The sequence below is a fragment of the Numida meleagris genome, chromosome 5 (genome assembly GCF_002078875.1).
Source record: "Numida meleagris isolate 19003 breed g44 Domestic line chromosome 5, NumMel1.0, whole genome shotgun sequence".
Taxonomy (NCBI): Eukaryota; Metazoa; Chordata; class Aves; order Galliformes; family Numididae; genus Numida; species Numida meleagris.
The window spans coordinates 41051319-41077862 of record NC_034413.1 but is presented as its reverse complement, the minus strand read 5'-3'; the positions used below and the strand labels follow the sequence as shown (position 1 = coordinate 41077862).

The 26544-nt window shown below is 37.6% G+C and overlaps 1 protein-coding gene across 2 annotated transcripts in view; it reads left to right on the top strand.

Annotated features, from left to right (window-relative positions):
• The window catches only part of COL5A2 (collagen type V alpha 2 chain), a 108938-nt gene that overhangs the window by 38515 nt on the left and 43879 nt on the right, over positions 1-26544 (top strand). For both annotated transcript variants that reach the window (XM_021399319.1, XM_021399320.1), the window contains exons 2-8: positions 14945-15169; positions 16717-16730; positions 18726-18758; positions 19598-19630; positions 20279-20332; positions 23951-24061; positions 25042-25119. In XM_021399319.1, coding sequence (XP_021254994.1) covers positions 14945-15169; positions 16717-16730; positions 18726-18758; positions 19598-19630; positions 20279-20332; positions 23951-24061; positions 25042-25119 — 548 coding nt within the window. The remainder of the gene's footprint in view (positions 1-14944; positions 15170-16716; positions 16731-18725; positions 18759-19597; positions 19631-20278; positions 20333-23950; positions 24062-25041; positions 25120-26544) is intronic.

Here is a 26544-nt window from a genome sequence, read left to right as displayed (position 1 = left end):
GTGAAGTCCCTGGGTTTGTTCAGAGCAGGCTGAGGGTGGCTCATGGTGGCTGCAGCTTCTCACGGCAGCACTGATCTCTGCTCTCTGATGACAGTGATGGGCCTGAGGGAACGTCATGGAGCTGTGTCAGGGGAGGGTCATCTAGGGGTTAGGGAAAGGTTCTGTACCAGAAGGTGGTGGTCATGGCCCCAAGCTGCCAGAACTTAAAAAGCATTTGGATAATGCTCTCAGTAAGGTGGTCTTTTTTTTTTTTTTTTTTTTGTGGTCCTCTGTGGAGCCCGGAGTTGGACACAATGATCCTTATGGGTCCCTTCTAACTCAGGGTTTTCTACAATTCTGTGATACTGCATTATCTTAGATAACTGTCAGTTGTAGACCAAATTGTGCCTCTAGGTCTCTTTGCACAAATTCCATCATGTAGTTCAGAGTACAAGTTGGACCCTAACTTCTGTGTTTAGAAAAGTATTCAAGGTTAAATGCTTTGGATAAGGATGAAGCTGAACTAGTGTTCTCTGAAGTGTATCTGAACATTGTTAGCGTGGGGTTAGTTCCAGCAGTAATGAAATTTGTGATGGATTATCCATTAGACAAAGACGTTTTCTCTTAGGACCCAGTCATTTCCATCATAAATAGCTGTTTTACTTAAAGATACGATCCATTAGAAACTGTGTTTTACAGCTATTCATGTAACTACATGTTGCACATTCATATTTATAAAGGCAGTACATGAGAGATACGGTATACATTATCATTCTGCAGATGTGCTGTGAACATCAAGAGCTGCAGACAGATACCTCCTTGCTTGCCAAACAAACTCATTTCTAGTGGAAGTCAGCAAACTGCTGGGGAAACTTTTGCTGTCTCTGTCAACCTGTCCCCCTCAAATCTGCCACCTTTTTTCCAATATTTGTTTGGGAACTTATTTTCCCCTAATTTTTTCAAGTACCTCCTGGGATTGTGTCTTTTGAGTTGACATAGAAATTTTGTCTGCCAGCTCAAAAACTGCAGGAAACAAGGAGGCCTTTAAGGAAATGCAGACTCAACTTTATCTATAGCAGAGCAACGTAAACTATCTGTTTCATATAAGTTGATTATTATCTTTTCTTGTCAAATTTATCACTATGAAAATGTTTTACTCTCTTTTTCAGTGTCTGTAGCTGTCAGCTGTGCAGTTACTGACGTGCTGAGATTGAACTTTATCAAATGGATGTCTGTCTTATTATGAAGTTAATATATCGATTTATGCTTTTGCAGAGGCAAAAGGTTACTCCTTTTACTGTTTCTCCATTTCATCAGTTCTGGTTGGTCTTCAGGAATACAGTGCGCAGGGCCACACTTGTATCTTGTCCTGTAGCTCTTAATTAAAATTGCTGCTCAGTCCACCTGTTTAAAAACTGGTGTACCAGCTTGTTGCACTGGAGACATGTGGTAAGCAGTGGGTGATGATGTCAGTCCTTCAGCACAACAGAATTGTAACACGTTTGTGCCCAAAAGTGCAACCCTAAAGCCTTGAAGGTGGGCTGGAAGCATGAAATAAGTTTGTCACATTCTGTGCGTCTGGTACACTCTACATGATTACTGAAAGTCTGAAACCTTACATCACTTTTTGTGAAGAGCCAGGCAGCAAAGTACTCTAGCAAGGAGATGAGTATTGTTGTGTTAGCAGTTCACTTTTAGGTCACTATTTTCTTTTAAGCAGAAATTAAGTTATACTTGAAGGCAGTTGAAAAGCTGGTCTTGAGTATGGGATGCTCATCGATTATTTGGAAGGTCGAGGTGCAGCACATGTGCATGATGGTCCTGACTGTCATGAGATACAGGGCTCACTCTAACTGTACAAACCAGGCAGAGTCCAGCCCATTGATACCTTGTTTCTGTGTATGCAAAGGTCTTCTGGTTTGTGCCTGGTACCTTCTCTACCGCAGTAACAAAAGACTGGAAGTAGCAACATGAGGATACAAGAGCACAGATCCCCGGTGGAGGAAGAATTGGTGAGGGCAGACATTGGCAGTACTACGTTTCTTCACCGCTGTGAATAAGTTTAGCAATAGGACACTGTGTTCTGGAAATTATCACAGACCCCTACTGTACATTGTGGATAGATGCCAGCTATTTCTGATCCTCTGGGAACTTTCTTAGTACAGAAGATAGCTATCTGTTTGAAAAACAGATGTTGATTGAGAGACTAAAAGTCAAAATGTTTAGCTGGGGTAAACTGGGTGAACTGAAGCTCCAGTTTACTGACAGCTACTGAATTTTCAGATCTGTACCTCGCTGAATCAACTAAGCATGCAGCGCCTCATTTCTAGCCTTTTTCTTCAAATATAAGAAATAATGGGTAACTCTGCAGATGCCGTTGATGACTGTAATGTTCTGAAGGAGGTAAAAGATTAGAACTTGCTCTAAAGCTGTGCAAATACAACATTCCTAACTGATTAAGTGAATTTCAAGAATGGCTAGAACAAAACATATTAATTTGCTTGCAGATGTTCCAGCTTATTTTCTATAGAATAGAGAGCAGTGACTCAAGCAACCGCATCTCTTAAGGCATTTGAACATGTTAACAGGAGGAATCTCAGTTCTGTCCTCTCAATCAAAATTCATATTGGACTTCACTGTTGTTACCAGGAGCATGTCCCCATATATTTAGTACATCACTGAACTGGATTCCTATTTCTAAACTGATGAGAAAACATGTCAAATAGTTATCTATTCCTAACTAATGAGCAGTAATACCTCTTGCCTATGGAGTTGCTGATGCTTTGAAAATTTTAGTGAGTATTTCTCAAATTGGAAATTGTAATGTTAAGTTATCCTCTTAGTGCAACATTCCAAGAGATGTAAGGTGCTGAAGTAAAAGAAAGATGAGGTATTTTCTTAGAGAAGGACAGCAGAAATTCAGAGGACAAAACTGGGGTTTGGAGGAGGATGGTAAGGTGGAAGAGCTTTGTGGTTCAGAAAATTACATTGCATAAGAACATAAACTAGAAATTGAGGTGCTCTTTGAGGAAGATCTTGAGAGGCTCTTGTATGCTTCTGATAAGCGGGACTTCAGCAAAACATTATTTGCACTTCTGAGGTAACTGATGCAAAAAGATGTCAGCATTTGTAGAACTTAAATGTTTTTAAAAAGTTCTTACTGGATGCTGCCTTCTTGGGCTTTTAAAGGCTCATATCAAAGAAACAATGATAGGGTAAAATAAAAAAAATATGGAAAATGACAAAGTAGTTTTGAAAGGAAGAGCTAAGGGAAATAGCAGATGAAGTTCAAAGAAAATAGTAGCTGGAGGTGATGATGGCTGGTTTGTTTTAAAGTATGGAACTCTATTTTAATTTTAATTCATTCGAACCCTTTCTTCCATGGACTGTTTGTCTGACAAAAGTTCATAATGCCTCATCCCTGAAGCATGGAAGATATCCAGTGAGTAAGAGCAGGAGAGCCTGTAGGAAAGCCTTTCATTTCCTCTGTCCCAGAAACCCTAATCCTTCAGTAGAGCAAAGTAAGGGCTGGTGTGCATCTTTTAAAATAACTTTTATTAACGTTACACATGTAAATGGCAGTGTGGACAGGATTTTTTTCTTTGCTGACTTATGTTTTTAACATTCAGTGTCATTTTTCATGCTCATCACTCATTTATTTTAAAATATGTATGGACTAAGAATTGGGGCAATAACAGAGCTAAGTTAAACACGCAATTGAAAAAAAAGTAACTTTTTTTCAAAAATAGGATGCAGTAACAGGGAGTCTCCACATATGCAGAGGTCTCTAATTCTGCATTCCCACTGGATTTTTCTTACAGTGTCTACCTGTAAATTTAAAGAAGGGTAAGTGTTATCGTTTCCCACAGTTGCACAAAGACAAAATAAGAAACTAGGTTTTCCCCCTTAAAATTGGAGAAGTTGTGCAACGCTTTGAAAATGAAAACCTAACTTTCATCTTTCTCTAGTTGGAATTAAGTTTTGTTAGTCTACAAATGTGAGACTCTACTTGAAGACATCCTTGGAGTTGCAATATACAAACAGGAGCCTGTGCCAAGGAGGAAGCTGTTTATACATACCCATGTTTTCCCTCTCCAGTCATGTGAACTGAGGCAACCTTTAGAGGCCTCATAATATCAGCAATGAGGAAAAGGAATCAGGTCAGGTCAGTGAGAACGTTTTTCCTCAACTTGACTCAAATGTCTGTTTTTATAAGGCTTTCTTGGTATAAAGATCTCTATAGCCAAGTCTTGAATAAAATAGTTTATTTCAGGTATTCTGAAAATAAAAATGGTTTTCAATTGGATATATCTAGTAAAATTACCTTCCTTATTGTTTCAGTATTTCAATGCTTTCCGACAACAAAAATGTAGAAACCTTCCTGACTGGTCCTCATTGTCCTGCTCTGATATTCAGTCTCAAGGATTTTCTCATACCTAACCTTTATTGAAATAAATTGGGTTCTACTTCTTACTTACTGACACTTCTTTTTAGACACTGAAGGAAGGAAATTGATTGTTTTTCCTATGTCTCTATGTAGTAAGTTCTGCAGAAGTAAAATTTCTTCTTGAACTTGAGATGCACCTAAATCACTGTGTTCTTTCTCACACACATGTGCAAGTGACTTTAAACTGTATTTGAAGCTAAGCTGCTCCTTTATAACCTTCATACTTGATACTGCACAGAAAACAGCTAGGATGCCCTGAGGGCTGCCAAAGCCTGTTCCATGTCATCTTGAAAACAGAAGTTGCTGACTGAGCTGTCTGGAGTGTGGTAAAGGTAGTGGTAGCAGAAAAGAAACAGAGCTTTTGTTGCTGGAATTTTTGTAGACTTTCCTGCTCTTTTCTAATTTCAGAGGCCCAGAGTTTCAGCAAATGAATAGCTTTACTGTACAAACAACATGTTATGAGTATGGCTTTCCAGCAGTACCTTCCTACTCCACTCCACCCAAGCACTGGGTGGTTTTCTCTTCAGTTTGAAATGCTGAGCCTGTTGGAATGTAAGGATTTTTAATTATGGAATTGAATTTTCTTACTAATTACAAATCTTTATTTTTAGCTAAAAAAAGAGGGTGGTATTAGTCAGCGGAGGATGCATTTAAGGATTGTGTGAACCCACTTTGCAAACCACGATGTATAAGAGGTTTGTGGAAAGGGCAATGTGATGATAGGTTTCTATGGAACTTTGATGTGTATAGCTTCAAAGAATGAGGATGTTTGGGCAGTAGCAAGTGTGTTTCTCTTAGATTAAATAAGATGACATCCATACCCATTTTGTCTGACTTCAAAAGAGGTAAATCCTACAACATAAGAAAAGCAAACTTTCACAAAGCAAAGTATTATTTTGTCAATTTGACTATTATTGCATATATGAAACGAGTACAGTGGAATTTGCAAGAATTTGGTAGATGGGAACACAAATGAGATCAGCTTGCAGTTAAGAGGCTGCTTTGTGAATTTTCCTGTTGCTGTTGTGTTGGTTAAATCTGATTGCCTTCAGTGATGGGATAATTGACTTGGTGAACAAAGGGAAAGTGGTGTAATCTGTCCTGTACATAACCAGGTCTTTTGTGAGGAACAGAACAGGTTTTACTACATTTGCCTCCTATCCTTTTTTTTTTTCCTGTTTGCCATCAGTTTTTATGGGGAGTTTTAGTCCACAGAGGCTCATGCTGTGGTTTATGGTACTCATGTAGGCTAGCTTCACTGTTAGCATCAGAACAGATGGTTGCTTACTTCCCTGCTTTACCAGAGGTGGTTAAGTCATGTAGACTGTAGATAGTATTTTTTCTTTAAAACACTTTGCAGAACAGACATGATTATTTTTGAGTTAAATTGTAAGCTATATCCTTCTAATTAATTAGACATTTTATGACATTGATGAGGAAGTGAGTAGTGTTACGCAGGCAAAGGATTTCTAAGGAGTTTATGGTAAAACATGATTTAGGGAAGAAAAGATTAGAGGGTGTTTTTTTTTAAAGTTAATGTGCAATAATATTAATATTATAACAATAGTAATAAACAGAGGAGCTATTGAAACCTTTATGATGAAATGAAGGATCCCCTTTGTTTTAGTTGTCAGAGAACAGTGCAACATATTCTTTAATATGTACATCAAATACAGTTATTCTGGAATTGATGAACTAATAATGGATGAACTAATAAACTGTTTCTTTACTAAGAGAAGTCTGAAAAGCATAAGCTTACAGATGTGGTTATTTATATTACTTGGATTTCAAAATGTGTTTTTTAATCATTTGACAAAAGATGAAAATACAAGGCAGCATGAGACACCTGTACAACCTTGATGGTTTCAGAAGTGGTTGTTCAGGACCTGACAAAGCCCAATCTTGCTCCGTGTGCCTTTTCCCTCGGGTAATTGGTTTCTGTCTGGCTGGACAGCCAGGATGAGTGCTTGTGAATTATGCTTACTGCAGGAATCCAAGCGACCTGTGAGTGGAACCTGTCTCACTGATACTAGCACAGGAAGCAGTTGAGAGAATTTTCTTCACAGCCAAAATGCATTATGTTTTACTGATTCACAGCAGTCTAAAGACCAAAATGTAGCAACCAGAGATACCAGAATAGTGTGCCAAAGTAGACAGCAGAAAAAATATTACATTTTCATTGAAAAGATTTCTTATTTTAGGCTTGAGTTTAAATACATTAGGCATGGTTCTTAAGTCCTGATAATGTTTGCTTTAATTTGTGGCAGGGGCAGGTAGGCCAGATTTCCCACCATTGGAGCATGGTTGCTTCCAGAATGAAGCTAAAGCATTCAGTCTTGCAGTTTTAACTCTGTTGTACTTTGAAAGACAATGCCTATATTGCTGAATTTGTGAATATTCAGCAGCACTGAGCCCTGGCCCTGCTCTGTTTCCACAGGCTGAAACTATTTCAGCATGTCGCTTTTGTAAGTGCTTCATCAAAAGTACCTGCTGTTTCTGTGGGACCAGCCTATCCTCATGTAAATGAAAGTGATTCCACTTAAAAAATGTCATACCAGAGTCAAGAATGTGTTCAGACACTTTGCTTAGAAAACCAAATGCTCTCTGGTGCCTACTGAAATAATAAAATTCAGTGATTTGCCATGGTAAGCACACTTTTAGGTTTGATCTTCCTGAGTTAGGAAGTAAACAGTGGGACAGGTGGGACAGAGATGAACTGGCTTTGGAATGATGACCTTGAATGACAAAGTCTAAGCAGCATGGATACCAGTGGAGAACCAGGCACCCTATTTTTTCAGCTAGTTTGTTCCGACTGCTGAAACCTGCTATAGTGTTTTCTCAGCCATGCCTTGGCTGCCTGCCCATTACTATCTATGCATGACCTTAGACATTTGGAAGTAATCTTTTTCTCCACTGTATGCCTGAAGCTTGACTGATGTATTCTGAGACTGTTTCTATAAGCATGGCTGGCAGATCAGGCTTTTCAACCTCCCATTCTCCTACAGGCTCCGAAGAACGTAACCAGCCATTCTACTCCTGAACCAAAGTAAAAACAGAGAAAATCAAAGGAAAAAAACCCTGCCCTTATTTATGGAATGACTTTAGTGAGTTACTTAAACCAAGTGCTTCCAAAGTGCACGGATTCAAGGCTGTGAAGTAACCAACAGAAAATGACCAACCTGAAACATCTTTACAGTTCACTGCCCTGTCCATAGCATAAGAATGGGGTGTTTAGAAGGGTCGAGTCTTGTTCATTAATTAAGTCAGTAACAATGAAGTCAATATGCAGAAACATCATCAGATGCTCTTAGTGAATTGAACAGTATAATAAACAGTGGGTAACACTGTAGGACAAGGAAGAGAAATCCTTTTTAGTGGAAAAGCTCCCAGTATATTCTGCCTTTATATCCAGCATGTGTTGGACCTTGTAATAAAAACATTGTTCTTGACTGTTGTTTTGGAAATTAACTTTTTCCATAAAAGATGAGCAAAACTCCAGTTCTCACTGATTGAGACATAAATGTACAAACTTGTGAGCTGGTAGAAATATAGACTAATACACAAATGTGGCATAGTATTACTTCCAAACAGTTAATAAAATGGGGGGAATAAGATGCTTGCAATGTCAAGTTAAAATTCTTTCAGAGGAGTCTAACCACATCTGAAGAATGGTTTTCCCCTTTCAGTTATCACTATTCAGCTAAATCTGGAATCACAGTGCTGAGCTGGAAAAGAGAATTATTTATTTTGGCACAATTTTCTGAAACAGACAAAACCAGTTGCCAGATCACATTCAGAGCCCTTTAGCTGTGAGGTTGCCCCTTCTCCTCGGTCCAGATACATCAGTTTATTGCTGGCTTTTGCCTCTGGGCTGTTGTTTAGACCATGGAGGTGGGGTTTTCACAGTTGACAAACCTCAGTGAGTGAACTCACTCCCCATAATGCCACCCCAAAGCAGCTAGTTGCTGCAAAGTGTGAATCTTCAGTAGAACTCTGGTTAACTGCTGTATCCATTTCAGCAGTTAAGTCCCTGCTTGGGAGCCTACTTGTGTCTTGATACTTAGCAGTATTTATTCATACTTAATGCTATGGTAGTGGACTCTGCAGGAAAAACAGCTGAGTCTCTGTAATTTTCCATTCCTAAAATAGGTGTTTTAAAATTACCTACACCAGTTAGAACTACACCCTGGGACTTTTATTATTCTGAAACAAGGCATGAGAGCTTCATCTCCTTGTCTAGGTGGTTGACTAACCAATCACATTGAAAGCTCATTGGGAGCTAAGGTCACAGAACTATTTTTAACGTGTAGAATGCTTTTAAAAATATTTATTTCATGCAAATTATCCTGTAAGGTTTTTAAGAAGGCACTCATAGAATGAATTGAGAAGAAAAAGCATGCCCAATTTTCGTAAGAAATGCTTTTGACGAAGCCTGATTTTCTATCAGTTTTTATTTCAAACGGTGTGCCTATGTGCATTCCCAAATGTATAATGAAAGGAATTTATTGTTATCCACTTGTTTTAGAAGGGGACCATAGTGGTGCTCTAACTCAGGCCTACCTTCTAGTATGAATTGTGCGTTCACAAAACTTGCAGGAGTGCAGAATCTCAGTGACCCTGTCTCTCCCAGGGTCTCTGTTTAACACGGTGGAAATTAGCCTCTGGAATCAGATATGCATGGGGACATGTAAGCCTAATTTCCCTAGGAAAACATAGGAAAAATGCAAAATGAAATGTTCATATGGACCTTCAGCTTGTGCAAAACAGTACAGAGCTTGGACTTTGATAAAGTTATTTTAGACCAATGAAAGTCTTTGCTAGGTGTTTTTTCTTTTTTAGGTGTTCCTATGAAGAATAAATCCTCTGTGCTATAATTGTGATGAATTTGTATGTATCATTCCTAACTTACTCTCTTGGCTGTGCAGGGGGACTTAAACTGAATTCCAAGCCATCGAGAGAAAGTTCATCTTCTGTAATACTTAGTGAATTAACAGTGTGTTAAAGGCCTTGTTAGTGATGAGCATTTCCAAGAGAATGCTGTTATTTGCATTTAAGTGCATCCTTGTACTGTAGCTATTATCTCTAGTTCACTGAGGTGCATGATGCATCCTGAATGGAAGTGGATGAATGCAAATTTGATTTGATGGTGCTAACTGAGTCTTTCATATTAAGTGAATTCTGAATCACTTCAGTTTTTTGTTGCTAAAGAATTCTAGGTTTTTCCTTATGTCTGTAACCATGAATTTTGTTTTCTGTAAACTGTGTCAATCATGAAGAAGAATATTTTCTGTGCATAAAGGCAAAATAAGTTTTATATTCATCAGCACTCCTGAAAAGTATCTGATTTTCAAAATAATTGATATTTGCATTACAGTTTGTGTGGTAATTTAGATAATGCTTAAGTTATTACTGCTCAGAAAAAAAGCTGTTTTGAAAAGATAAAACATGCAGTGTAATTCTATAGGAATAAATGAGGTTTTTTTTCCATTGATTTAATGAGAACTGGACCAAGTCCGATGTTAATGTTGCAACAGCCTGGCAATCAAGTATTATTAACGCCAAGCTCCTCTTGTCCATCTCTTGGCAGTCTGTACACATACCCAACAGTACATCTGCAGAATGGTTTTAGCACGTATTGCCTTTCACTTCGATTTTCTTCTGCACCTCTGCTTGTGAGTCAGTAGAATTAGATTCTTATAATTCATAACTTGAAAGTCAGCTTTTCTTATTCTTCAGCTTTCTTCTGGTTTGATTTTTTTTTTAAACTTAAATACTATGTATTTTATTGTGATCTTATATTTCCATATACTTTTCACAAACTAGAATCAGGATGAACGTATGAGAAGCTATCTGCAGAAGTTGTTTTGTCTCCAGCCATTTTTCTTAAATAATCCTGCCTTTTTATTACACACGTTTTATGTTATGCAACATAAAAACATTGGATTTTGTTTAGAGTATGCATCAAGAAGTTTGTCTTGGCAGAAGAAAGAATACAACTGGCAGGCTATGTTTTAAAGACCAGACATCACCTCCTCTGGTTGTGTTAAATTGCGTTCTCTACTGTCTGTGCATGTATCAGTATTTAGACTTCTTTAATTATTGATTACTTTAAGTAGTGTAATGAAAAAAGTGTAATGAAATGGAGCTGCTTTGCTGCTGTATCCTTTCCTTTCCCATTTCATAAATCAGCCAAAGTTGTTAATGTTTGTGGAAAAGCTGTATATCTGCAAGCTTTGCTTGGGCTTTTTTCCCCCCTATGTATGGCATTCAGAGACATATCTCCTGGCTTCTCTTCAAATGTGCTATGGTGACTGCCTTTTGTAATATTACTTTGTTTATAAGCATAGACAGGTAACATGAGAGTATAGTGTGGGATTTTGGGGGCTTATCTGCAAGGAAAATTAATATTTTTGGATGACACTTTCAGAAAGCTGTGTGAAGTAGTTTTCTTCTTCATCTTTTAACCCCTTTTAAGTAATTTTTGATCAAGACACATTTTTTTTTCCCCTCCATTTTCTCATTTTTAGGTGTTAATTTCCTTTTGTCTATCCCGGTTCCATGCTTAGGCCTCACTTTCATTGTTCACGTGCAAGACTTGAATCAGTAATCAATGAAAGCAGTGAGGCAACGTGAATAACTTTGAACAATAAACCAAGATGCATTCTCTCCCACTTTAGTCTCTCTTACTTCTGTTTCTTTCCTCTAATTCTACCCTTGGAAGAGCAACCTAGTATCCACATTCTGCTAAATGACCCATGCGTGTGGAAAGTACAAGTGTGTCAGTAAGCAACTTGGATCTCTGTGTTTGCTTGCACAATGGTTCATGCCTGGTAGGTAGTTTCAAAAATGTTTGTCCTATCCTTGGCTGGTTGAGGAAGGGAACTGTTCTAGAGAGAAATTAGCTTAAAAGGAAAAGAAGCTCAGCATGGAGTGCCAAAAGCAGGGTGCGGCTTGTACGCCTTTGCTGGATGCAAACTGATTTTGGATTTACTGATGGTGAATGATGGGTTTTGACAGCCATCTAGCGGCTGGGATGTTTGTTTCCCAGTAATTAGCCCAATTTCAGTGTTGTGACGGAACTGGTCCTGTGTATGTTAGTGCGCAATGTGATTTTCTCTTCCAAACTTTGATAATTGGTATATGAAGACTTGATATATAAGCTGTAGCTCACTTTGATTTCCAGTTGAATAGTTCTTACTTGCAAAACTGATATTCCAAGAGATCAATATATAGCAGGAAAAAAAATTCACCTTGTACTCATGGTGCCTTTCACTGAAATCATTTTTCAGAAAGGCCCTCCGCGTAAGCATATGAATGAATGTCTTGAAATATTTCGTAGGGTATTTTTTGTACCTTGCCTTTTACATCTGCAGATGCTTTGAGACTCATTTTCTCTGACTGAAATGAGCTGATGCCCCTGCAGATTCTCCTGTGAGGTCCAGTAGTAATAATAGGTGTACTTCCTATTGGTAAGAAAGGAATTGGTTAATAGACTATCAGCTCATTTTGCCACATTAACAGTTCCAAAGCTGCTTCTGTAGTCATTCGGCACCTTGTGTTACAACTGCTGAGGTGGAAAGAATGTGTGAAGAAAACAGTGCCTTGGTCTCTATAATTAAAAAACAAAAACCTTGTTGATTTCCATGCCAAGAAAGAAACAGAGTAGTAAAATTTCCTCTGCTGCCTTTCTTGATCTGGGTAAGTGTGGATGATATGTGTATGGTTCAGATCTGCTAGTGAAGTGGCAAAATGTGCTTGATGAATGAGTTAGAAATGTAATAGCTGCTCTTTTCAGGTTACTGTTAGTATAGTACTGCCACAGCATAAAGGAAAGCTAGAATCAGCGAACACAGTTGAAAGTTTTAACCTTAAAAATGTGCTTGTTTTTCTTTTAAAGTTACCAGCATATATGCAATCTGACAGTAAATCATACCTCTCAATATATTGCCAGAAGTCAGGATGTGCTCTTTTCGCCTCCCTTTGTACATCTCTCCGAGCCACTTAGTAGGACTCCGTCAGAAGCAGTCCCCTTCTGGCTCAGCTCCTATTTGCCAAGGCAGTTGTTGCTATGTGGTTTATTTGAAGTTACGACAGAATGCTGACTTTGGGCTTAATAACTCAGAAATTTCATTTATGCAAACTGCTGCTCTTGAACAGCACAGTGAGTTCTCCTGGTGCTACATTAAGGAAGATGGAGGCCGTGTGCCAGACATCTGGGGGGAAAAGGCTAAATATGTCAGACAGTGTGTTATGTCATGCACACAAGGGAGAAGTGAGAAGAGTGCTTTCCAAAATGCTTTCTGCAGTTTGGAAAATTATTCTCACAGTGTCATAAATGGACTGTACAGCACACTTGGTTGATGTCTTTACTTCACACTGAAAACATTTCCTCCTGAGCTTCTGCAGCACCCCTTTGAGCCATTTGGTCAGTTTATGTGATGAGCTGGTCACAGTCAGGAGATGACCTGGTATAAATTTTGATTTCAGTTTCTGTTAGAAAGCTGCAGGAGCCAATCATGGCAGGCAACAGTTAATGACACATCTGCTCTGTTTCTCCGAGCTTTTGACATTGATGGAATAACTGGACTAGAGCTAAGGCATGAAGCCAAAATCCCCAATCTGTTCCTATTTATTACTTTGTGATTTTCTGTTTACATCTGGTTCAATTTACAGCAGAAAGGCATAGAACAGTGAAGCTGACCTTGTGCTCAGTGCTGTTAATTTTTACACTAATAACGAGTTTTCTTAACAAATAATAATTGTTATTGTTGACTATCATGATGCACCCAATATACGTACACATAATTTCCTCTATTCCTCATCTTATGTCCAGTTTTGAAGACATTTTTGTTAGGAGGGTTTCCGTGGCCAGATGGAGCTCCCACCCAGGGTATGACTAAGCCTCACTGCAGTATCTCAGCGTCAGGAGAATCCTTCAGAGCACAGGAGCCTGCGTGGGAGCTCTGCTCCCCCTGTGGCTCAGAGGGAATCAGAATTTGGGTTGCAGGTTTGTGATCTGCTGCCTAGGGGCAGTCTGGGGACTGTTCATTCTGTTTGCTGGAGCTTGTGTTCCTTCTGAGGGTGAAATATTTATTAGGCCAAAGTAATGTAAAAGATCTTTTCTGCGGATAGGACATTCTTTAAAAGATTGGACGGCTGAGGAAAACCGTATTTTGTTTTTAAAGTGTATTTTGCTTTTTGTGGGAAATACTGATACCTTTGGTATTTAAAAAAAAAAAAAACAACACAAAAATATACATAGATATTTGGACTATTTGTCTACACAGTAAGAAGAAAACAAAGGCCAGGACTTCACTATGGGTAGGACAATATGTGAAGAGGTAGTTATTCCCCATGTTCCTCAACCCAGTCAAATAGGGAAAGTTTTGAAAATTTTAAGTTCTCCCGGGACATTAAAAACAAAGTAAATATTTAAAAAAAAAAAAAAAAAAAAAGAGGATTCAACCTAAAGAAGTTGTTCTGTCATGGTGACTGTATATTGTTTGGAGAGGAGAGAGTAAAATCTACACTGAATAGATTTCTAAATGAAGTTAAGGAAAAATAAATAAAGATAAGAGTATTAAAGCAAGAAAATTAACTTATTTAAAGGAAATGGATTATGTTAAAAAAGATGCGTAACTTCAGTAATTTGAGATGAGCTTCATACAGATGTGAGAATATGTACATAGGACATGCATACAGTCAGTAGCTGCTGCTCCTTTAGAAATGGCTGTGCGGGGCATTCTTTCATATATAGTTATTTAAGAATTATTTGGTATATAGTTAACATGTTTCAATGAATTATGCACGTGCTGTTGTGATTATGTGTCAGGCAATGGCGAGCAAGAACTGAACAAACCCAGTAGTTTGAGGAGCCTCTCTTCATTCAGCTGCTGCTGTGCATACCCTTGCAATGCACACTTTGGTTGCCACTGGACAGTGACTGACTGTCTTGTTTGGAAGGTTTCATTCTCCATGCCGGTATTACCTTATCCAAGATCATCACAAATGAGGTTTCTTTCTTTTCAACAAGCATTCTATTGCGTCTGTTCCATGATGCCGTAAGTCTGGCTGTGTAAAGTATCTGCAGCAGGGTGTAGGTAGCGCATGCATGTTCTTTTCTCCAGAAAATGCCGTATTGCCCTGTGTGCAAGAGTTACTAGGAGCTGGCATATGGCAGGAGTTCTTCATTGCGGAGTCGTACCCCACTGAGCAGAAAAGCATCCAGCAACTCATAAAGCAGCATTCATTTGAGACCACATGATGGATTTTTGTACTCCCTGATGACTCTATTTTACTTCCTTTTGATTGAGAAATAACTTGGTAAAATGAAATAACGGTTAAGGTGACTGATATGCAGAACTTCATAATACTGACTGCAGCTATACTAGTGGATTGTTTTCTTCATGTATGTGGTGCTACTTTTGATCTCCAGATGTGCTCTTTTCTCATCCAGACTTACTCCTCCTTTGATTTCACAGCTGGAAAATGCTATGTATATTCTCTCTTCTTTACCAGGAGAAGACGTTGAAGAGATTGCCTGCACTCAGAATGGCCAGATGTACCTGAACAGGGATATTTGGAAGCCCTCGCCATGCCAGATTTGTGTCTGTGACAATGGAGCTATTCTTTGTGATGAAATCCAATGTCAAGATGTGTTGGAGTGTGAGAACCCACAGGTGCCCCCAGGAGAGTGCTGTCCTGTGTGTCCCCATACAGCACGTGATTTTGACCCTACCATTGGTAAGCTTGCTTCCTAGTTCACTTTTTGAAAGGTGGGCCAGTCAGGCTGGCCTTGAGAATGAAATTTGCTCCACTGCTGTGGCTCAAATTGGGACAGGGGGACTACTGAAATGTAGGTCAGCTTGAAGTCAATACACAGGAAGGTTAATGGTGAGGTTCAAGTTCACTAAAAATCAACCCAAAGAAGTAGGAAACTATGGATACTGAAATTTCTAAAAGTATTTCCATGCTAAATATTTAAATGTGAGGGCACTAAATACTTAGAAGTTATATTCTGACTTGGTTTGCACCTGAACTGACCCTGGAAAGTTTTCTTCGACTGTGAATCTGATAAAGCCCAAAGGCCTTAGAACTAAGAGGCTGATCTGAATTCCATCCTGATGTTTTGAGGTTGTTTTTTTGTTTTTTTTTTTTTTTTCTGATGGTTTTTCTGGAACTGAAAGATCAATATGCTAAGACATAAAATAAGAACATGCTTTAATAAAATGTTCAATTTCAGGCTTCTCCAATGGCTGAAAAAATTATATAAATACAGTCAAATGTAAACACTATTAAATGCTTCCCCAAAGTAAAAATATGGACAGATGATTCTCTTGTGAGACATAAGAAAAAAACACAGTATGAAGTATTCATACTGTTTGTGTACTTTCTGTGATATACGTTAAAGATGATATCTTTTCCAGTTCATTTTTAATTCCAGAAGAGAAATCCCTCCAAATATTTTTCTAAGAGAAAAATATCTTATCTTGCAATAAATATTCATTAATACAGTATGTTGCATTTTTGAGCTATACTATATGTAGTAATTAAAGCCATTTTTTATAGGAGAAAATTAATTTTGATTAACTTAGTATAAGATGAAGTAATAACAAGTGTGTAGTATGGACATGTGTAACTGAGCAATAAAGCAAGATGTGTCAAGCATCTACAAACAGATGGCCCCTCCTGTTGTGTTTTGAGAGGCATTAGGCCAAGGCCAACAGTTACACTCAGAAGATGTAAGAACAGCATGGAAACATTCCAGAATTCCTTACTGTAATTCAAGACATTAATAAAATATTTATCAGAAGGATTTTTATGGATATGAGTGTAGCTATATAGCTCTGAACTCAGGCACACATAATATTGCAAAAACTTAACAAAAAAAAGTGTGAAAGATTCTCCAGTCAGTTCTATCTTTTGAAAAATACCCATGTTGTATGTTATGGATTCATCAATATTGCTTATATTCTAGTAAGTAATAAAACTTTCTTCAACTGTCAGCTCTTCAGCCAGTGCTAAAAGCTTCTAAGAGTTCCCCAGAGGATATTCTAAAGTGCTTTTTCTTATTCTGTGCAATGCTGATAAAGGCTGATGGTCAGGGGGCATCTGATTCCTCAGACCTGAACAAGAGAGTATGTGCATCCTTGGAACCTTCTCCAGCTCCTTGTGCACTCAGAATCTGGTGTGGCTTTAGCTGTAACACCTTCACTCAACTCTTACTGTGCCTGTCTCTTGAAGTAAAAGCATTAATTTCTTCTCTTTTCTTCTTTTGTCCTTTTTATTAGGTAGAGGAAGAAAGGTAAGATTTTTTTAATTTATTTATTGTTGTAATATATTAAAAAATCTCTTGCGTCTCCTCAGATCACTTCACAGAAATTAGATATAAACTCTAGTAAAAACATATTCTTTTTTTTTTTTTTCCTCAGTGGCTAGGGAGTTTGCAATAGAAGAGATCCTGGGATGCAGGCAAAAAATCCTGGTCAATATAGACAATCTCCTGGCTGAAAATCCCTGCTGTCTACATCAAAGAAATTCCAGTTTAAGTACTTTGGTTGTCTCATCTCTAGCAGCGCCACACAATGAGTGAAGAGACCACTAGGTTATTAGAAGTCACAGTTGTAAAATATTCTGCTTGGACTGCCTACTGCCCAGTGTGCGATAGGTAGCACAGCCCCTCTTTAACCATTCCTGCTGTATTTGTTAAAATGCTGAGCAGGAGACCTGTCTTATATTGTGGTGCAAAGCATTACTGATTCTTGCCTAGGCATCTTCGTGTTGGTTTTAAACTATTTGTAATTCAAGTGACAATCACAAGGTAGCTGTTTCACTGCTGCGTAAAGGGCAGAGTGCATAGCTGGTACTATTGGCTTTGTAGCCTGGCCAGCTTATTGCTACACCAATTTACAGGAGCCTATGTGCTGCCTGCTACTGATAGGCAAAGATACCTCAGAAATGTTCTGCCTGCTACTGATAGTCAAAGATACCTCAGAACTGTTCTGCCTTACAGCTGGTATCCTGGCCGCTGATTTGATCAGCTCTGTCATAAAATTATACTTACAAATTCAAGGTTTTAAAACTATTCTACACTGCTCTTTGATCTAGCTTGTATTTTTAATACAAACTTTGGTTTTCTTACATTTGCTGTTATGTTTCATTATTTTATATACTTGGCCATGGATAAATGGATCTTTGTATAAAACCACTAGATGATAGCACAAATATCATAAAAGTAATCTTCAGACATATTTAAAGGTATGAAACTACACTCGAAACTTTTTTTGGCACCCTTTGTGCTTTCACTGCGGTATTAACTCAGGGTGCCCGAGGCAGCTTGCATAACATCATGGCTGTGTTTGAGTCAGCGCTAAGTAAAACACTGGCAACCATTACTGTCTGCTCCTCAGACAGATGGCTCTGCAGCTGTGAGCTCTGCCTGACAAGGATGCTGGGTGAAGGACCAGAGCATTCTATTCCTGACCAGGGCCATGGTTCTCTGGGCAGCGCAGTGCACAGCATGCATTGAACAGGGAGAGGATCTATTTTTACAGGAGGAATGTAGTGAGTTACAATAAATGAACTTCTAAGATGGCAAGCAGCTACAAGAAATAATAGAAATTTTAGGTTATCAAGGATATAGACTTGTTAAAACTGAGTAACTCCCTATGCAGAGTTAGAAGGAGGCCCTCTTTTATTTTTTTTCTTAATGAAATGGTTACTGCCAGTAGGTCTAAATCCATTTATTTTATTTAACATGTAATAGTTGTGAACACACTCAGCACAAGAAAAATTCAGTTGCCAAATACAGTCCCCTTCATTTTGTGGCCATGTGATGTTGCTTTGTGTTCTATTCCTACACTGTGGATAGACATGTAGGTTTTGTACACCTGCGGTGTTGTGAGTTCTAGTTTAATATCTTGAATAAATGGTATCTGAATGGTGTGGTGGGTTCTGTATTTCAAATGAATCAAATCATCATATAGCAGAGTGGGAACATTTTTTTTTACTATTGAAAAAATCACGGTAACACTTTAGTCTGTCTCTTTTCTTTCAGCCAGCGTTTTGTGCAGTTAGAGAAACTCAGTTTATAAATCTTCATTTAATCAGTCTCTATACACTTTAAAAATAGTGCAGATTAGCTTTCGCAGGGACTTTGTTTTAGTCTCAGGTGTATCTTTAGAAAACTCTTTGCATTTTTCACAATCATAGGGATGGAATTGGCAAAATTGGTACCATTAATTGTGCTCTCATTTGATTCCTACCATCTGAAGTTTCTCTCTTTTGTTTTTTTTTACAGGGGCAAAAAGGAGAACCTGGAATAGTGCCGCCTGTGAGTCCATTTTTTCTTCATTTATCAGAGCACCATAGAAGTGTCCATTTCAGTACTTCAAGCAGAATTGCAGCTGTTAAAGAAATGCAAAAAAATGTATATGCTGATACTGAAAGGAATGGAATGAATTACACTGTTCCACATCTGCGAAATTGTAAATGCCTGTCAATTGCATTTTGAGGAAAAAAAATCTTAGAGTCAAATCCTCATAATCTTTTATTTTCATGGTTCAGTTCTGTGTAGGTATAGCGATATATTAGTGTTAGGAAAATGCATTAAAAAATAGAGAGCTGGTGCTAAAAATTCTCCCATTCCACCTTTAACTTTATCCTTTTCTGGAATCATAGAACCATTTAGATTGGAAAAAATCCTGTAAGATAATCAAGTTCAACCATCAACTAAAGTCTCTCATTAAGCCATGTCCCTAAGTGCTACATACACATGTCTGTTAAATACCTTCAGGGATGGTGACAACAACTTCCCAGCCTGTTGGATGGAGACAAATTAAAAGACTAGATAAACTTAAATGACAATCAACAATAAGATCATTTACTTATTTATTTAATCTTTTTTTTTGCTTTTGTATAAAATAACAATGATACTTCCAAAGACTTTATTCATATAGCTTATAGAAATATTGCAAAAAGGGAAAAGAGGTCCAGTAAAAAGTTGGTTTTTTTTTGTTTTGTTTTTTTTTTTTTTTCAAAAAGCCTTAGAACTTGCCTGGTATCTTAATTCTCTCTATGCTATTTATTTTTCAAGAAATAATTTTCTGTAAGGTCATGACAAATATAGGCATAATACTGGGTGATAACTTTAATTTATATTACCTGCTTTAGGTTTCAGGAATACGAGGCCGCCCAGGACCTGCAGTGAGTATTTTCTTATCTTCTGTTTCTCCGCTGATAGCATTTTCTACTTTCTTAATTTCTCTTTTGTATTGTGAGAATGATATAAAGGAGGAATCTTCCACACATGTGATGGGGTGTTGTGAGCAAAGCTGCTGGGTTTTGGGAGTTAACAAGACTAGGGAAATTTTTACTAGTTCAGCCCACGACCTAAGCAAGAGATGTGTGCTTGTAGCACTCGCTTGTCCAAGGGCCTTTGAACAAGGTTGTTGCTGAAGAATGCTAAGGGAGAAGCAGGAGATGAAGGAGATGCAGTCTGCTCTCCAGCTGTGACTAAGCAGAGAGCAGTTCTGGACTATTGTGAAGGGTGTCTCAAACCTGGACAAGTCAGTATTGAGAACTTCCAGCGTTCAGAAAAATCTGTGCTAAATTAAGCTGTGGAGCACATGAGATGTGAAACCATCTTGTAGATCTCTGCATCCTGGTTCTACTCCCCTCAGGCAACGTACAATTGAGAAGAGATGCTCAGTGGTCATAACTGTTTTCTTTATGATCATGTGGAAAAAAAATAATATATTAGTTTTCAAATAAGCATGGCATTTCGTATTAGCAGAGCTTTATAGATCACTAGCTAGTTTAAAAGGCATTTAATATTTCTAAACTTTCTTTTAGGGGCCTCCTGGTTCACAAGGACCAAGAGGAGAACGAGGACCTAAGGGAAGACCTGTAAGTTATTAAAAAGTATTAGAAATTAATTTCTGAACTAACCTCAAAATGTTAGGTGGCTTTAAACTTTCTCCATGTCTGTTAGAGTTACCAAAACTTTCTTCATATCTTCCAAGAATTAGCTAACAAACAGAAAAATGTTTATATCTCAGTATCTCTGGATGTTTTGAGAGAACTGATTGAGACTAAGCAGTATTTTCACTGCTGGCTGCTGATTACTGCTGTGTATTAGCAGCAGTGTGAATTGTGAGGATTGGAGTGTTTCAGAACAGAAAGCTCAGGAAGTTAGCAGGAGTTAATATGTGACTACGTGTGTTGGTATGCTGGTGAATAATATAATCAAGATTGTTCAGTGGAAATAAAGACTTCATAAGGGAATTTCAGCGTCTGCATGTGGAGAACCACAGAAAGGCCAAAAGGGAGTGCTGAAAATACCAGAGACGACATGTTCCTGTTGAAAAGGCTAGGACAAAATGCAGAAGCTGTTTTTAGCAGGTTTTAAAGAGTTGTACCATTATAATTTCTATGTGGATATTTTCCTATCCCTCAGGAGAGAGCAAGCCAATACTTAACGTATTTTGCTTGAGTAACAGAGCTGAGTTTTAGGCATAGACCTGAAACTGACTCCTTCCTGCTGTTCCTCTGGTGAATGCCTGTTGTCCATAGATGGTAATGACACTGCTTCTAAGGATGTGGAATAAATGCATTGCCTCTTGAGATAGATGCCAAGCCACTACTGCTCTCTAGATCAGTCAACGTTAAGACCTTTGTCTGATGAATGACTGTCACAACGCATAAAGGAATTCTTGAAGTAATTGTGAAATTTTGTGGTACGCAGAGGAATCTTGACTGTGTTTGCAGAGATGTCTGACGTGTCTTCCAGTTGCAGTTTTATCAATGAGACATTAAATTTCTGATCCTGTGCTGTGTGTCACTTATGTCTTCACAAAGTGATGGCTAGAAACACTTAAAAGGTTGTGTTTAAAAAAAAAAAAAAAAAAAAAAAAGGTTTGTGTTCTTTTGACATGGATTGTTAATAGTGCTTTGAAGAGATATCAAGGGATTAGGAACCAGTCAGCTTCTTTGAAAGTATTATGTCAAAGGTTTTGGTGAGACTGTATGTCAGACTGGATCTGAAAGCACAGGGCAGTGCTTTAGATCTGTAGTTACTGCTAGAGCAGGGTTTTTGATTTATGCTTCTGAAAAATAGAAAGCTAACTTACACCTCCTGTTTATAATATGAAAAATTCCCCACACATTGTTTATTATTTGTTTAAAACTCCTAATGGAACAGATAGGCTTTTACAGGCACCCACTATGAAATTAACTGCAAACCCACTAAAGCACGTTCCCAAGCCTTTTGTTTGTTTAGGTTATTATTTTTTAAGCCCTTTAAGTGGATTCCTACTGACTGGTGAGCAGGTGGAATTCAACCCTTCTATAGATCTCTGCCTTTTACGTAAGCAGGACACTTGTATATAAAGTGAATTAAGAAGTATTAGCACAGTATTTCAAATTATTTGTTAGCGTAGCAGTGAGAGAGAAACACAAAGGCAGCAGTATGCTTGGATTTACAGAATGCATCTGGGGATGGGAAGTTTTGGAGTATGATACAGTTTCATACAAATGAACCTTTGAAGACAGAAAATATGCTTGAGCATGCTCAGAGTATCAGGACATTTTGTTTCAGTATTTTTACATTAGATAGTAATTGCAGTAGAAATAAAATAGTAGTTTCAAAGTGCTCTGCTGTAAGCTGCATTTTCTGGTACAGGCAAAATCTGTAATAGTGTTTCCTGACCAGCAGCAGGGAGCCAGCATTATTAATGTGTCATTATTCTAAATATGTCCTTAAAGGATGCCACCTTGTGGCCTCTGCTAGATTTTTAAATTATTTGGTAAACCTCTCTGACTTGAGCTGAGCTGGTAAAAAGAAAAGTTTCTCCATGCACACACAAACATATAATATCAATTAATTTTAATCAATATTTTATTAAAGTGCAAGAAGATTCAGTTGTATGCCACTGGTTAGTTGCCAGCTATAAATACAAAAATGCTTTTCAAGGACTTTTGTGCTTGTGGGGTGGTTGCAGTGTTGCTCTTGAAGCACGCTTGTTAACTAAAAATGTGGTTCCTTTTCTAAGCAGGAGCTAAAAAATAGCGATTTTTCTAAGTCAGATCTTGTTAAGGTATCTTGGTTTGGGTATTGAAAACTTGTAGTCATTTTATAGAAGCTTGCTGAATCCTTTCAGGCAAATCTGTTTTTTTTTTTTTTTTTTTTTAATTGAGAACAAAGGAAAGAAGATATCTACTACTTTTTCTTTCTTCAGAAGCTATATGCTAGTAGGGTTTGGCAGTGTATTCTTCTGTTTTTGATAGAAATACTAGATAGTAGTTTTTTGATAGAACCTTCTGTTTCTATCCAACATGCAAGAATCTGCACATTTGTCTCAGAATACCAGCTATTCACATCTCAGATGTGGCAAGTAGATGTGTGTACATATATCTGATAAGAAAAAGATTTTTCCACTGATTACTTGGCATATAGGAATTCAGACCATAAAGATATATTGAGAATTATGAGGGGGAAGAAAATGGCTTATTCACCGGAAGTTTCCAGGAATCTTAATGTCAATACTATTCCAACGTAGCTCTTTCCCAAGGGAATGCTTTATCTTTAATGTACAAATCATACTAGTTCAGATCCTGAATTTCACTGGAACATAATGGAGACTGCAAGGAAACACAGACCTCATCTCCTGGAAATACAAGAAAGCTGTCTGATTATGATTGTATTTACGAGTCATTGAGCCAGGCTTTCAAAGTTTTATGTGTAAGGATCCTTAAAGTAGAAGAGCTTGTTATATAGTGTAGACTTTTTTCCTCATTGTTTTCCAGCATTTTTCTTTCAATGAAGAGTTGACAAGCAGCAGTGACAAGCACTTTGAAATCTGTATTTAGGATTGAAGTATATCTTTACTGGCCCTACTTCTATTGATTTCATTCTACTAATGTTTTTATTAGCTGCTTCTTTATTTAATTTTGGTTCTGATACAAGATAAGATGAAGTTCAGGAATCAAATATGGGTGATAAAAATGGGAGCAGTGGGATAGACTCCCAGTCTATTCTGTAAACTGTGGTTTGAGATAACATTGACACCAAGGGACTTATTCTGTACTTTTGGCAGCGTAGCAACAGTATAAGCTAAACCATTCATGATGTCAGAAGGCTGCAGAAATCAATGGAATTTCCTGAGTTTTTGTATGTACATGCACTAGTCTGAGCTATCTGTACTTTAGAAATAAATTCTTGATAATCCGTACAGTGCACAAAGCCAAATAGTTTTTCAGGAATAACATACTCTAATATGGAATGATAGGAAGCCTGAATTTCTAGAATTGCTTTGGAGAGAAATTACTGCAATTTACTTATGTGCCAAATTCATAATTCATTTTAACCAGTGCTTCTGAACTAAAGGTAAGAACAGGTGTTGATGGATGTTGTTTATTTGAAAATCTTCCTTTAATAATTCAGATTTCAGAGATGAGAGTTTGTTGTTTACAAGAATTTTCCTGATTACCTTTGTATGCTGTTTGCATTTTTTATTTTCTTTCTAGGGTCCTCGTGGTCCTCAAGGGATTGATGGGGAACCCGGTATCCCTGGCCAACCTGGTGACCCTGGTCCTCCTGGACATCCTACCCATACAGGACCAGATGGACTAAGCAGGGTGAGTTTTACATTTGCTTTGGTGGAAAGTGAAGTGAATGTTGGTTCAGATCCACATCCCACACAGTAACTTCTATTTACTTCAGCAAACACAGAACGCTGTTCTAACTGTTCCTGTCTCCCAGTCATGAGGAACAATGGCTAGCAGGAATGAAAATTCTGCAAAAACCTGAAATAATTTGAGTGTGGAAAAAACTCTGAAAGGACGCTTTTATAATGTATTTTAACATCTGTTAACATCTTATTTTTTTCCTGAATTCTGTGGAAGACTAATGATGATTGACCATGACATATATCTGAATTTCTGAAGTACATTCAGTTACACGTTTGTTGCTATATGGGAGGTATCTTCTCTGTTTCTCACTCAATTGTTCCTGCAACATTACTGAAAGCAGTCATTGTTCTGCAGTAAGATGGAATACTGCTTAGGCCAACAGCCTGCAAATTGGGAAGATTTTCTCAGCTTAAACACCTTTCTGAATGGTCCTGAATCTGACAGATTCAGTAAATCTCTTCAGTATGGAGGTATCCCTTAGAACCACAGAAAATGCAGTCCAGTGTAGCTAATTTTATGATTGCATATTTCTGTTTGCCTTCAGATATTTCTGAACTTGAGGCACAGTAAGTGAAAACAAAGCAGTCTTAAAAGAAATGAAGAAATATTGCATTTGAAGTTAAAGTATGATTTTAAACTTGGGAATGGTGGAAGAAATCTAATTATTTTAATTGAAAGCTTTTCTCTTTATCATCTTCCCCCCCTCCCCCCCCCCTTTTTTTTAATTAAAGTGAATGTAGAATCAGAATAGAAAGCAGATAATATGATGTGTTTGATTGGTCTTTGATCCCTTAAGGCACTACAAATGTATAAAAAGAACCTTTATTTTATTGATTGGAACAAGAATTTACTCGTAGTGCTGCAAAGAATTTTGCCTTGTGAATCAACATAACTGACAACTAAAATCACCCGTCTTATTTTTTCAGCCGTTTGCAGCTCAGATGGCAGGACTGGATGAAAAATCTGGACTCGGTAGTCAGATGGGACTGATGCCTGGTGCAGTGGTAAGACCAGATTAGCCTTGTGTTTTAGAAGAGTTCTAAAATGGAGTGCACATACAGAAAAACAAAAGTAGAATTCATCCTCTTCAAATTCCCATGCCTTTAGAAATTAAAAATACAGAATTTTCCAGTGCAGCTTTTAACAGTATCTGAAGACAATGAAAAAATGTTCTGTTAAAGTGGAAGCTTTTTGTCCCGCCCTCTATCCTGCTTGTTGACTTCCTTTTTCCTTCTGAAATATAACAGCTGTTAGGGTATATTAAAAAAGTAATGCATGATTTTCTCATTTATTGAGTCACTGCAGAGGAACTAGAGAGTGTCGGGTATAGTACAAAGCTGAGTAAACAAACATGCAACATCGATGGTTTCTTTTTCATGTTGTGCCATCGAAGATAGTTATTTTTGGTAGCAATTTGAAAGAGTATTTCTGAAACCAGCTGTGAGCTTATTATTTTAAGACAGGCATTCTTTTTCTCCGTTGAGTCTGGTTTTCTCTCACTGTTTCTCTCACATACTGAAGGTATGTCCTTCACTTTTAGTGCACTGGGAACTTACTGGTAACATGGAATTTTTTAATTTTTTTTTTACCATCTGTGAAAGCCATTACACCACCCTAAACTGTCTCTTTGGGTTATTTTGAAACAGTATCTCTTTCTACTATGTGTATTTATCACACTGTGATATCTCAAAGATATTGCTAGCTTTTTTTCCTGTTATTTTTAGCATTCTTTCTTGAGAAAACTATCCTTCAGTGACTGCCCTGTCCATGAGTTTACCTACCTGCATCTTATCCATCCAAGCCCCCACCAGTAACCTTGGAACTCAGTTTCAACACTGTTTGAAACGTTCTCAGTAAAACTCAGTAACTGTCTTTCAGCTAACCTACTGTTTTTTTTTTTTTTTACTGTTTTTTAAATTTTTTTTTTTGAAAATAGGGCTTAAATGCAATGTAAAATTAGTAAAAACTAATGAACTGTGAAATCTCGAATCTGTCAAAATGGAAGTTATTGTCTACTATATACTTTTTTGTATTGCTAGAAGTAAATGAATTACTTTCAGAAAAGATTATTTTTACTTTATATTACAGGTTACAATTAAACATGAGACTGTTCTAAAAATACCATGGAAGTTTTTAAGGGCAGATCTACATTTTCTGTGACAAGCAGCAATGATTTGGAACCTGTTCTTGTATTTTGTATGGTTCATGAAAATGAATCCTTCCATTACTACTTCTTCCTGCTCATGGCCAAGAACAACATTGTAAATTTACTAATGCAAACAATGAACAAATAAATTAATCTAATTAATCAAAATCAGTTAAAGGGGAAACTGTTTTCCCCTAACTGCAATTGTAATCTTACATTTTTCTAGTTGCATTTTTATGCACTCATACAGGTTGTTCTCACTGATGTCAAACTGTGACATCCC